We start from the raw sequence: 14,251 nt of genomic DNA on the forward strand, positions 1-14,251 counted from the left end.
TTGTTCATGACATGATTCTGCACAATATACGTCAAATTCAGTGTAATCCCATCACAGTTTAAAAAGATATATCCATTTGTTCAAAAAGCGCTTATCTCACCGAGCTGAAGCGTTTTTGTTTAGGAGTGGAAATAACTAATAATAATAATAATAATAATACATACGATTTGTATAGCGCTTTTCACGGTACACAAAGACGCTTTACAAGTTGACGACAGAAAAACATAGAACATAAACATTGTTAATGGGAAGAGCTGTTGGTGTTGTAGGCGGTTTGGAAGAGGTGGGTCTTGAGGTTATTTTTGAAGGAAGACAATGAGTTTGACTTTCGAATGGCTGGGGGAAGGGAGTTCCAGAGGGTGGGGGCGGCGATGGCGAAGGCTCTGTCTCCCAGGGTGCGGTACTTGGACTTACAGATTGGAGTTAGGAGGTTTTCATCCGAGGAGCGAAGACGACGCGCTGGAGAGTGGCGACGTAGAAGGTCGGTGAGATATGGGGGGGCGAGGTTGTTGAGGGCTTTGTAGGTGGTGAGGAGGATCTTGAAGTGGATGCGTTGTTTGATGGGCAGCCAGTGAAGTTGACGGAGGATGGGGGTGATGTGTTCTCTGGAAGGGGAGCGGGTAAGTAGTCGGGCAGCAGAGTTTTGGACGTATTGCAGTTTTTGAAGGGCCTTAGAGGGGAGGCCATATAGGATACTATTGCAGTAGTCGAGTCTGGAGGTGATGAATGCATGGATTAGTGTTTCAGCAGCAGAGGGTGAAAGAGTGGGTCGGAGGCGTGCTATGTTTCGGAGGTGGAAAAAAGATGTTTTGGTGATGTGATTTATGTGTGGCCTAAAAGAGAGTGCAGGGTCCATGTAGATTCCAAGATTTCTTACCAGGGGGGAGGGGGAAACAGAGTGACCATCAATGGAGAGTGCGAGATTGTGACAGGAATTGAGCAAGGGTTTTGGGCCGAATATGATAATTTCTGTTTTGTTGCTGTTGAGTTTGAGGAAATTTTGGTTCATCCAGGTTTTTATGGCTGTGATGCAGTCGGTGAGGGAAGAAAGGATTTCGGGAGTGATTGCTTTGGTGTTTATGTAGAGCTGAGTGTCATCGGCATAGCAGTGAAAATGGAGTCCATGGCGGCGGATGATGTGTCCAAGTGGCAGTATGTAGAGGGTGAAAAGTACGGGGCCAAGAACTGAACCTTGTGGAACTCCGTGTCGGACGGGGGTGGTGGAAGATGTATGGTTGTTTATGTTGATGTAGTGAGATCTGCCGGAGAGGTAAGAGTGGAACCAGGAGAGGGCGGTGTCGGTGATGCCTAATGATTCCAGACGGTTGAGGAGGATTTGATGGTTGACTGTATCGAAGGCAGCGCTGAGATCAAGGAGGAGGAGGATGGTGAGGGATCCGGAGTCAGAGGAGAGAAGGAGGTCATTTGTTACTTTGATGAGAGCTGTTTCAGTGCTGTGTTGGTTTCTGAAGCCGGATTGGAAAGTTTCATACAGGTCATGCGTGAAGAGGTGTTGATTTAATTGTGCTGTGACAGCTCTTTCCAGTGCTTTTGAGAGGAATGTGAGGTTGGAGATGGGTCGGAAGTTGTTGGGGTCGTCGGGGTCGAGGCCAGGTTTTTTAAGGAGAGGGGTGATGGCAGCAAGCTTAAGTGATGTGGGGACTGTTCCAGAGGTGAGGGAGGCGTTAATGGTATCGGTGATGAGTGGGGCAAGGGGGGTGAGGCAGGCTATGACAAGATTTGAAGGCATGGGATCCAGGGGGGAGGTGGATGGCTTCATGGTGGTGAGTATTTTGGTGAGATCTGCTGTAGTTATTGGAGAGAAGTGAGTGAGTCGGTGGATAGAAGGGGAGGTGAGTAGGGGCTCTGGGACTGGGGTGGTGGCAGAGGAGGATGCAAGTTGATTATGGATGGTGTCTATCTTTGAGGTGAAAAATGACATGAGGAGGTCACATTTTTCCGGGGTGAAAGTGGATGAGATGTTGTCATGCGGTTTGAGTAGTTTGTTTATGGTGGAGAACAGAGAGCGTGGATTGGAGGATCCCGAGTGGATGATGCCAGAGTAGTAACGGGAACGGGCTTCATTGAGTGCTGTCTTGTAATGTTGCATATGGTCCTTATAGGCTTGGGCATGAACAGTGAGGCCGGTTTTCTTATGTAGTCGTTCAAGTTTACGGAGTTGTTTTTTTAGCTTGCGGAGTTCCGGGTTAAACCAGGGGGCAGAGTGAGTAAATGTGACTGTTTTAGATTTCAAAGGAGCCAGCGTATTGAGGGAGGTAGAAAGGGTGTTATTGTAAATGTTGACCAGGTCCATACGGGTTGGATTTTCTGGAAGGGTGAGATTAGAGAGAGTGTTGGTTATGCAGGTGGAGAGTTTTACTGGGCAGACAGATTTTAGGTTGCGGAAAGTGATTTTGCGGCTGGGCTTAGGTAGGGGCGTGGGGATGTTGATATCAAATGTGATGGCCAGGTGATCAGATATGGAGAGATCAAAACTGGAGATGTTGTGGATCTGTAAGCCAGTGGAGCAGACCAGGTCAAGGATGTGGCCGTGGTTATGGGTGGGAAAGGTGATGTGTTGTGTGAAGTTTGTGCAGTTGAGTAGGTCCAAGAAGTCAGATGCATCTTTACAGTCCGGGGAGTCAATATGAAGGTTAAAGTCGCCAAGAAGTATAACGGTGGTTGAAATTGAAAATAGCGAGGTGATGAATTCTGAGAGATCTGATAGAAAAGATGGGTTGGGTTTGGGGGGGCGGTATATGATCGCTGTAATGAGTGGTTTGGGTCCGGGTAGTTTAAAAGTCAGGTGTTCTAAAGAAGGGGCAGAAGGGATGGAGAGTATGCGAGGTTGGAGGTCTTTGTGGAAAATTGCAGCAATCCCTCCTCCTCTGCCCTCAGTGCGCGGTTTGTCCAGGTAAGAGTATCCAGAGGGGGTGGTTTGGTTGAGAGAGAAATAATCCTGGGGTTTTTGCCATGTTTCATTTAGGCACAGAAGGTCAAGTTGTTTATCAGAGATGAAATCATTTAATGTGAGGGTTTTATTGTTAAGGGATCTTGTATTGAAGAGAGCGATTTTTATTGCCTTTTGTTGTGAAGTGGATGGGGCGGAAGTTGGAATTTGTCGGAGGTTTAAATAGTTCACGCGGGGATGATGACGCGGTTTATTGTGATGACGCGGGGAAGAGGTTTGGGGTCCGGTTCGTGAGATGTGCTGTGTCCATAGCGTTGGAATTGAATTTTCTGTTGTACGAAAGTATGAAAAGTTGCGACGGGAGCCACGGTGAATGTAGCGGGGTCGGCGAAGAAGTCCATGGTTACGGAGTGTGGCGAGGAGTGTCGTAGGGGGGGGGGAGTTTTGGGATGAGCTGGAGGAGTTGCTTCGGAGTGTAGCTGAGTGTCATACCCGGGGCTGTGAGGTGGCAGGTGCTGGAGCTGGATGTCGGAGATAGTTGCTGGTGGAGAAAGAGATGGTGGAGCAGGTAGAGCAAGCAGATTTCGGCCGATGGAAATGCCGTCTTGCTAGGCGCCGTCGGGATCCGGAGTTTCGAGACGCTAGCCGGCTAGCTAGCAGAACACAAGAAGTCCGGGGGGATGTCGAGGTTGTGGGATGCAGGTAGATTGGTGGAGAGATCGAGAAAGTTACGGTAGCTATAGGGCGATTAGACTTTGATTACTTGGCTGGAGGACTGTAACTATTGAGAGATGTGTCTTTGGTTGGTTAGATTGGTTGGTTTGAGAGCGGGAAGCGGCAGCTAAGCGCGCCAGCGTCCTCTCGTCCCCCCCCCCCAAAAAAAAAAAAAAAAAAACTCATGAATTTCTTCGTCTGGTTTCTGCTGTTGCAATATGTTGTGTAGGACATGATTCTGCACAATATATGTCAAATTCAGTGTAATCCAGGAACAAGTTCAAAAGATATAGCCATTCGTTCAAAAAGTGCTTATCTCACCGAGTTGAAGCGTTTTGATTAGGCGTGGCAATAACTCATGAATTTCATTAAGCTGGTTTCTGCTGTTGCAATATGTTGTTTAGGACATGATTCAGCACAATATATGTCAAATTCAGTGTAATCCCATCACAGTTTATAAAGATATAGCAATCCGTTCAAAAAGTGCTTATCTCACCGAGTTGATGCATTTTTTATTTGGAGTGGAAAAAAATCAAGAATTTCATCAAGCTGGGTTCTGCTGTTGCAATATGTTGTTTAGGACATGATTCTGCACAATATATGTCAAATTCAGTGTAATCCAGGAACAAGTTCAAAAGATATAGCCATTCGTTCAAAAAGCGCTTATCTCACAATTTTGAAGCGTTTTTGATTAGGAGTGGAAATAACTCAAAAATTTCATTTAGCAGGTTTCAGCTGTTGCAATATGTTTTTTAGGACATGATTTTGCACAATATAAGTCAAATTCAGTGTAATCCAGCCACAGGTTCAAAAGATATAGCCATTCGTTCAAAAAGTGCTTATCTCACCGAGTTGAAGCGTTTTTGATTAGGAGTGGAAATAATTCATGAATTTCTTCAAGCTGGTTTCTGCTGTTGCAATATGTTGTTTAGGACATGATTCTGCACAATATGTGTCAAATTCAGTGTAATCCCATCACAGTTTATAAAGATATAGACATTCGTTCAAAAAGTGCTTATCTCACCGAGTTGAAGCGTTTTTGATTAGGAGTGGAAATAACTCATGAATTTCTTCAAGCTGGTTTCTGCTGTTGCAATATGTTGTTTAGGACATGATTTTGCACAATATATGTCAAATTCAGTGTAATCCAGGAACAAGTTCAAAAGATATAGCCATTCGTTCAAAAAGTGCCTATCTCACTGAGTTGAAGCGTTTTGATTAGGAGTGTCAATAACTCATGAATTTCATTAAGCTGGTTTCTGCTATTGCAATATGTTGTTTAGGACATGATTCTGCACAATATATGTCGAATTCAGTGTAATCCCATCACATTTTTTAAAGATATAGCAATCCGTTCAAAAAGTGCTTATCTCACCGAGTTGAAGCATTTTTTATTAGGAGTGGAAAAAACTCAAGAATTTCATCAAGCTGGGTTCTGCTGTTGCAATATGTTGTTTAGGACATGATTCTGCACAATATATGTCAAATTCATTGTAATCCAGGAACAAGTTCAAAAGATATAGCCATTCGTTCAAAAAGTGCTTATCTCACCGAGTTGAAGCGTTTTGATGAGGAGTGTCAATCACTCATGAATTTCATTAAGCTGGTTTCTGCTGTTGCAATATGTTGTTAGGACATGATTCAGCACAATATATGTCAAATTCAGTGTAATCCCATCACAGTTTATAAAGATATAGCCATTTGTTCAAAAAGTGCTTATCTCACCGAGTTGAAGCGTTTTTGATTAGGAGTGGTAAAAACTCATGAATTTCAATAAGCTGGGTTCTGCTGTTGCAATATGTTGTTTAGGACATGATTCTGCACAATATAAGTCAAATTCAGTGTAATCCCATCACAGTTTATAAAAATATAGCCATTCGTTCAAAAAGTGCTTATCTCAACGAGTTGAAGCGTTTTTGATTTGGAGTGGAAATAACTCATTAATTTCATCAAGGTGGTTTCTGCTGTTGAAATATGTTGTTTAGGACATGATTTGGCACAATATTTGTCAAATTCAGTGTAATCCCATCACAGTTTAAAAAGATATAGCCATTCGTTCAAAAAGTGCTTATCTCACCGAGTTGAAGCGTTTTTGATTACGAGTGGATTATAACTCATGAATATCATCGAGCTGGTTTCTGCTGTTGCAATATGTTGTTTAGGACATGCTTCTGCACAATGTATGTCAAAGTCAGTGTAATCCAATCACAGTTTATAAAGATATAGCCATTCATTCAAAAAGTGCTTATCTCACCGAGTTGAAGCGTTTTTGATTACGAGTGGATTATAACTCATGAATATCATCGAGCTGGTTTCTGCTGTTGCAATATGTTGTTTAGGACATGCTTCTGCACAATGTATGTCAAAGTCAGTGTAATCCAATCACAGTTTATAAAGATATAGCCATTCATTCAAAAAGTGCTTATCCAACCAATTGGAAGCGTTTTTGATTAGGAGTGGAAATAACTCATAATTTTCATCAAGCTGGTTTCTGCTGTTGAAATATGTTGTTTAGGACATGATTCTGCACAATATATGTCAAATTCAGTGTAATCCCATCACAGTTTATAAAGATATAGCCTTTCGTTCAAAAAGTGCTTATCTCACCAAGTTGAAGCATTTTTGATAAGGAGTGGAAATAACTCATGAATTTCATTAAGCAGGTTTCAGCTGTTGCAATATGTTGTTTAGGACATGATTTTGCACAATATATGTCAAATTCAGCGTAATCAAGCTCCAAGTTCAAAAGATATAGCCATTCGTTCAAAAAGTGCTTATCTCACCGAGTTGAAGCGTTTTTGATTAGGAGTGGAAAAAACTCTTGATGTTCATCAAGCTGATTTCTGCTGTTTAAATATGGTGTTTAGGACATGATTTTGCACAATATATGTCAAATTCAGTGTAATCCCATCGAAGTTTATAAAGATATAGCTATTCGTTAAAAAAGTGCTTTTCTCACCGAGTTGAAGCGTTTTTGATTCGGAGTGGAAATAACTCATGAATTTCATCAAGCTGGTGTCTGTGGTTGAATTTGTTTTTTAGGACATGATTCTACACAATATATGTCAAATTCAGTGTAATCCCATCACAGTTTATAAAAGTATAGCCATTCGTTCAAAAACTGCCATTCTCACCGAGTTGAAGCGTTTTTGATTAGGATTGGAAATAACCCATGAATTTCATCAAGATGGATTCTGCTGTTGCAATATGTTTTTTAGGACATGATTCTGCACAATATAAGTCAAATTCAGTGTAATCTCATTACGGTTTATAAAGATATAGCCATTCGTTCAAAAAGTGCTTATCTCAACGAGTTGAAGCGTTTTTGATTAGGTGTGGAAATAACTAATGAATTTCATCAAGCTCGTTTCTGCTGTTGAAATATTATGTTCAGGACATGATTCTGCACAATATATGTCAAATTCAGTGTAATCCCATCAGAGTATATAAATATATAGCCATTCGTTCAAAAAGTGCTTATCTCATCAAGTTGAAGCGTTTTTGATAAGGAGTGGAAATAACTCATAAATTTCATTAAGCAGGTTTCAGCTGTTGCAATATGTTGTTTAGGACATGATTATGCACATTATATGTCAAATTCTGTGTAATCCCATCACAGTTTAATAAGATATAGCCATTCGTTCAAAAAGTGCTTATCTCAACGAGTTGAAGCGTTTTTGATAACGAGTGGATTATAACTCATGAATATCATCGAGCTGGTTTCTGCTGTTGCAATATGTTGTTTAGGACATGATTCTGCACAATATATGTCAAATTCAGTTTAATCCAGCTGCAAGTTCAAAAGATGTAGCCATTTGTTCAAAAACTGCTTATCTCACCAAGTTGAAGCGTTTTTAATTAGGAGTGGAAAAAACTCTTGAAGTTCATCAAGCTGGTTTCTGCTGTTGAAATATGGTGTTTAGGACATGATTCTGCACAATATATGTCAAATTCAGTGTAATCCCATCACAGTTTAAAAAGAAATATCCACTTGTTCAAAAAGCGCTTGTCTCACCGAGTTGAAGGGTTTTTGATTAGGAATGGAAATAACTCACGAATTTCATCAAGCTGGTTTCTGCTGTTGACATATGTTGTTTAGGACATGATTCTGCAAAATATATGTCAAATTCAGTGTAATCCAGGAACAAGTTCAAAAGATATAGCCATTCGTTCAAAAAGTGCTTATCTCACCGAGTTGAAGCGTTTTGATTAGGAGTGGCAATAACTCATGAATTTCATTAAGCTGGTTTCTGCTATTGCAATATGTTGTTTAGGATATGATTCTGCACAATATATGTCGAATTCAGTGTAATCCCATCACAGTTTATAAAGATATAGCAATTCGTTCAAAAAGTGCTTATCTCACCGAGTTGAAGCATTTTTTATTAGGAGTGGAAAAAACTCAAAAATTTCATCAAGCTGGGTTCTGCTGTTGCAATATGTTGTTTAGGACATGATTCTGCACAATATATGTCAAATTCAGTGTAATCCAGGAACAAGTTCAAAAGATATAGCCATTCGTTCAAAAAGTGCTCATCTCACCGAGTTGAAGCGTTTTGATTAGGAGTGTCAATAACTCATGAATTTCATTAAGCTGGTTTCTGCTGTTGCAATATGTTGTTTAGGACATGATTCAGCACAATATATGTCAAATTCAGTATAATCCCATCACAGTTTATAAAGATATAGCCATTCGTTAAAAAAGTGCTTATCTCACCGAGTTGAAGCGTTTTTTTATTAGGAGTGGAAAAAACTCATGAATTTCATCAACCTGGGTTCTGCTGTTGCAATATGTTGTTTAGGACATGATTTTGCACAATATATATCAAATTCAGTGTAATCCCATCACAGTTTTTAAAGATATAGCCTTTCGTTCAAAAAGTGCTTCTCTCACCAAGTTGAAGCGTTTTGATTAGGAATGGTAATAACTCATGAATTTCATCAAGCTGGTTTCTGCCGTTGCAATATGTTGTTTAGGACATGATTCTGCACAATATATGTCGAATTCAGTGTAATCCCATCACAGTTTATAAAGATATAGCAATCGTTCAAAAAGTGCTTATCTCACCGAGTTGAAACATTATTTATTAGGAGTGGAAAAAACCCAAGAATTTCATCAAGCTGGGTTCTGCTGTTGCTATATGTTGTTTAGGACATGATTCTGCACAATATATGTCAAATTCAGTGTAATCCCTTCACAAGTTCAAAAGATATAGCCATTCGTTCAAAAAGTGCTTATCTCATCAAGTTGAAGCGTTTTGATTAGGAATGGAAATAACTCATGAATATCATCAAGCTGGTTTCTGCCGTTGCAATATGTAGTTTAGGACATGATTCTTCACAATATATGTCAAAGTCAGTGTAATACCATCATAGTTTTTAAAGATATAGCCATTCGTTCAAAAAGCGCTTATCTCACCATTTTGAAGCATTTTTGATTAGGAGTGGAAATAACTCATAAATTTCATTAAGCAGGTTTCAGCTGTTGCAAATATGTTTTTTAGGACATGATTTTGCACAATATATATCAAATTCAGTGTAATCCAGCCACAGGTTCAAAAGATATAGCCATTCGTTCAAAAAGTGCTGATCTCAAAGAGTTGAAGCGTTTTTGATTAGGATTGGAAATACCTCATGAATTTCATCAAGCTGGATTCTGCTGTTGCAATATTATGTTTAGGACATGATTCTGCACAATATATGTCCAATTCAGTGTAATCCCATCACAGTTTATAAAGATATAGCCATTCGTTCAAAAAGTGCTTATCTCAACGAGTTGAAGCTTTTTTGATTAGGATTGGAAATACCTCATGAATTTCATCAAGCTGGATTCTGCTGTTGCAATATGTTGTTTAGGACATGATTCTGCACAATATATGTCCAATTCAGTGTAATCCAATCACAGTTTATAAAGATATAGCCATTCGTTCAAAAAGTGCTTATCTCAACGAGTTGAAGCGTTTTTGATTAGGAGTGGAAATAACTCATAATTTTCATCAAGCTGGTTTCTGCTGTTGCAATCTGTTGTTTAGGACATGATTCTGCACAATATAAGTCAAATTCAGTGTAATCCCATTACAGTTTAAAAAGATATATCCATTTGTTCAAAAAGCGCTTATCTCACCGAGTTGATGCGTTTTTGATTACGAATTGAAATAACTCATGAATTTCATCAAGCTGGTTTCTGCTGTTGAAATATGTTGTTTAGGACATGATTTTGCACAATATATGTCAAAGTCAGTGTAATCCCATCACAGTTTATAAAGATATAGCCATTCGTTCAAAAAATGCTTATCTCACCAAGTTGAAGCGTTTTTGATAAGGAGTGGAAAAAACTCAAGAATTTCATCAAGCTGGGTTCTGCTGTTGCAATATGTTGTTTAGGACATGATTCTGCACAATATATGTCAAATTCATTGTAATCCAGGAACAAGTTCAAAAGATATAGCCATTCGTTCAAAAAGTGCTTATCTCACCGAGTTGAAGCGTTTTTGATTAGGAGTGGAAAAAACTCTTGATGTTCATCAAGCTTATTTCTGCTGTTTAAATATGGTGTTTAGGACATGATTCTGCACAACATATGTCAAATTCAGTGTAATCCCATCACAGTTTACAAAGATATAGCTATTCGTTAAAAAAGTGCTTACCTCACCGAGTTGAAGCGTTTTTGATTGAGAGTGGAAATAAATCATGAATTTCATCAAGCTGGTGTCTGCGGTTGAATTCGTTTTTTAGGATATGATTCTACACAATAAATGTCAAATTCAGTGTAATCCCATCACAGTTTATAAAAGTATAGCCATTCGTTCAAAAACTGCCATTCTCACCTAGTTGAAGCGTTTTTGATTAGGATTGGAAATAACTCATGAATTTCATCAAGATGGATTCTGCTGTTGCAATATGTTTTTTAGGACATGATTCTGCACAATATGAGTCAAATTCAGTGAAACCCCATTACAGTTTATAAAGATATAGCCATTCGTTCAAAAAGTGCTTATCTCAACGAGTTGAAGCGTTTTTGATTAGGAGTGGAAATAACTAATGAATTTCATCAAGCTCGTTTCTGCTGTTGAAATATGTTGTTCAGGACATGATTCTGCACAATATATGTCAAATTCAGTGTAATCCAATCAGAGTATATAAAGATATAGCAATTCGTTCAAAAAGTGCTTATCCCACCGGGTTTAAGCGTTTTTGATTACGAGTGGAAATATCTCATGAATATCATCGAGATGGTTTCTGCTGTTGCAATATGTTGTTTAGGACATGATTATGCACAATATATGTCAAATTCAGTGTAATCCAGGAACAAGTTCAAAAGATATAGCCATTTGTTCAAAAAGTGCTTATCTCACCGAGTTGAAGCGTTTAGATTAGGAGTGGCAATAACTCATGAATTTCATCAAGCTGGTTTCTGCCGTTGCAATATGTTGTTTAGGACATGATTCTGCACAATATATGTCAAAGTCAGAGTAATCCCATCACAGTTTTTAAAGATATAGCCATTCGTTCAAAAAGCGCTTATCTCACCATTTTGAAGCGTTTTTTGATTAGGAGTGGAAATAACTTATACATATCATTAAGCAGGTTTCAGCTTTTGCAATATGTTGTTTAGGACATGATTCTGCACAATATATGTCAAATTCAGTGTAATCCAGCTACACGTCCAAAAGATATAGCCATTCGTTCAAAAAGTGCGAACTTCACCGAGTTGAAGCGTTTTTGATTAGGAGTGGAAATAACTCATGAATTTAATCAAGCTGGTTTCTGTGGTTGAATTTTTTGTTTAGGACATGATTCTGCACAATTTATGTCAGATTCAGTGAATCCCATCACAGTTTATAAATATATAGCCATTCGTTCAAAAAGTACTTATTTCACCGAGTTGAAGCGTTTTTGATTAGGATTGGAAATAACTCATGAATTTCATCAAGCTGGATTCTGCTGTTGCAATATGTTGTTTAGGACATGATTCTGCACAATATAAGTCAAAATAAATGTAATCCCTTCTCTGTTTATAAAGATATAGCCATTTGTTCAAAAAGTGATTATCTCAACGAGTTGAAGCGTTTTTGATTAGGAGTGGAAATAACTCATGAATTTCATCAAGCTGGTTTCTGCTGTTGCAATATGTTGTTTAGGACATGATTCTGCACAATATATGTCAAATTCAGTGTAATCCAGGAACAAGTTGAAAAGATATAGCCATTTGTTCAAAAAGTGCTTATCTCACCGAGTTGAAGCATCTTGATTAGGATTGGACATAACTCATGAATTTCATCAAGCTGGTTTCTGCTGTTGCAATATGTTGTTTAGGACATGATTCTGCACAATATATGTCAAAGTCAGTGTAATCCCATCACAGTTCATAAAGATATAGCCATTAATTCAAAAAGTGCTTATCTCACCAAGTTGAAGCGTTTTGATTAGGAATGGAAATAACTCATGAATTTCATCAAGCTGGTTTCTGCTGTTGCAATATGTTGTTTAGGACATGATTCTGCACTACATATGTCAAATTCAGTGTAATCCAGCCACACGTCCTAAAGATATAGCCATTCGTTCAAAAAGTGCGAACTTCACCAAGTTGAAGCGTTTTTGATTAGGATTGGAAATAACTCATGAATTTCATCAAGCTTTATTCTGCTGTTGCAATATCTTGTTTAGGACATGATTCTGCACAATATAAGTCAAATTCAGTGTAATCCCATCACAGTTTAAAAAGATATAGCCATTTGTTCAAAAAGTGCTTATCTCACCGAGTTGAAGCATTTTTGATTCGGATTGGAAATAACTCATGAATTTCATCAAGCAGGTTTCTGCTGTTGAAATTTGCTGTTTAGGACATGATTCTGCACAATATATGTCAAATTCAGTGTAATCCCATCACAGTTTAAAAAGATATATCCATTTGTTCAAAAAGCGCTTATTTCACCGAGTTGAAGCGTTTTTGATTAGGAAATGAAATAACTCATGAATTTCATCAAGCTGGTTTCTGCTGTTGAAATATAATGTTTAGGATATGATTCTGCACAATATCAGTCAAATTCAGTTTAATCCACCTCCAAGTTCAAAACATATAGCCATTCATTCAAAAAGTGCTTATCTCACCGAGTTGAAGCGTTTTGATTAGGAATGGAAATAACTCATGAATTTCATCAAGCTGGTTTCTGCTGTTGGAATATGTTGTTTAGGACATGATTCTGCACAATATATGTCAAATTCAGTGTAATCCAGGAACATGTTCAAAAGATACAGCCATTTGTTCAAAAAGTGCTTATCTCACCGAGTTGAAGCGTTTTTGATTAGGAGTGGAAATAACTAATGAAGTTCATCAAGCTGGTTTCTGCTATTGAAATATGGTGTTTAGGACATGATTCTGTACAATATATGTCAAATTCAGTGTAATCCCATCACATTTTAAAAAGATATATCCATTTGTTCAAAAAGCGCTTATTTCACCGAGTTGAAGCGTTTTTGATTAGGAAATGAAATAACTCATGAATTTCATCAACCTGGTTTCTGCTGTTTAAATATGTTGTTTAGGATATGATTCTGCACAATATATGTCAAATTCAGTTTAATCCACCTCCAAGTTCAAAAGATATAGCCATTCATTCAAAAAGTGCTTATCTCAACGAGTTGAATCGTTTTTGATTACGAGAGGAAATAACTCATGAATATCATGAAGCTGGTTTCTGCTGTTGCAATATGTTGTTTAGGACATGATTCTGCACAATATATGTAAAAAGTCAGTGTAATCCCATCACAGTTTATAAAGATATAGCCATTCGTTCAAAAAGTGCTTATCTCACCAATTGGAAGCGTTTTTGATTAGGAGTGGAAATAACTCATGAATTTCATCAAGCTGTTTCTGCTGTTGCAATATGTTCTTTAGGACATGATTCTGCACAATAAATGTCAAATTCAGTGTAATCCAGGAACAAGTTCAAAAGATATAGCCATTCGTTCAAAAAGTGCTTATCTCACCAAGTTGAAGCGTTATGATTAGGAATGGAAATATGTCATGAATTTCATCAAGCTGGTTTCTGCTGTTGCAATATGTTGTTTAGGACATGATTCTGCACAATATATTTCAAAGTCAGTGGAATCCAGCTACACGTCCAAAAGATATAGCCATTCGTTCAAAAAGTGCTAACTTCGCCGAGTTGAAGCGTTTTTGATTAAGAGTGGAAATAACTCATGAATTTAATCAAGCTGGTTTCTGCGGTTGAATTTGTTGTTTAGGACATGATTTTGCACAATATAAGTCAAATTCAGTGTAATCCCATCACAGTTTATAAAGATATAGCCATTCGTTCAAAAAGAGCTTATCTCACCGAGTTGAAGCGTTATTGATTAGGAGTGGAAATAACTCATGAATTTCATCAAACTGGTTTCTGCTGTTGCAATATGTTGTTTAGGACATGATTCTGCACAATATATGTCAAATTCAGTGTAATCCCATCACAGTTTATAATGATATAGCCATTCGTTCAAAAAGTGCTTATCTCACCGAGTTGAAGCGTTTTTGATTAGGAGCGGAAATAACTCATGAATATCATCGAGCTGGTTCCTGTTGTTGCAATATGTTGTTTAGGACATGATTCTGCATAATATATGTCA

At 38.2% G+C, this 14,251-nt stretch overlaps 1 protein-coding gene across 1 annotated transcript in view; it reads right to left on the reverse strand.

Annotated features, from left to right (window-relative positions):
- Positions 1-206: 206 nt before the first annotated feature.
- The window catches only part of LOC147228063 (uncharacterized), a 197,375-nt gene continuing 183,330 nt past the window's right edge, over positions 207-14,251 (reverse strand). The window contains exon 2 of the mRNA XM_086158162.1: positions 207-3,390. Coding sequence (XP_086014288.1) covers positions 242-3,390 — 3,149 coding nt within the window. The 3' untranslated portion in view covers positions 207-241. The remainder of the gene's footprint in view (positions 3,391-14,251) is intronic.

The sequence above is a fragment of the Fistularia commersonii genome, chromosome 13, assembly GCF_037954325.1.
Source record: "Fistularia commersonii isolate RoL2024-O1a breed Wild chromosome 13, RoL_Fcom_v1.0, whole genome shotgun sequence".
Classification (NCBI taxonomy): domain Eukaryota; kingdom Metazoa; phylum Chordata; class Actinopteri; order Syngnathiformes; family Fistulariidae; genus Fistularia; species Fistularia commersonii.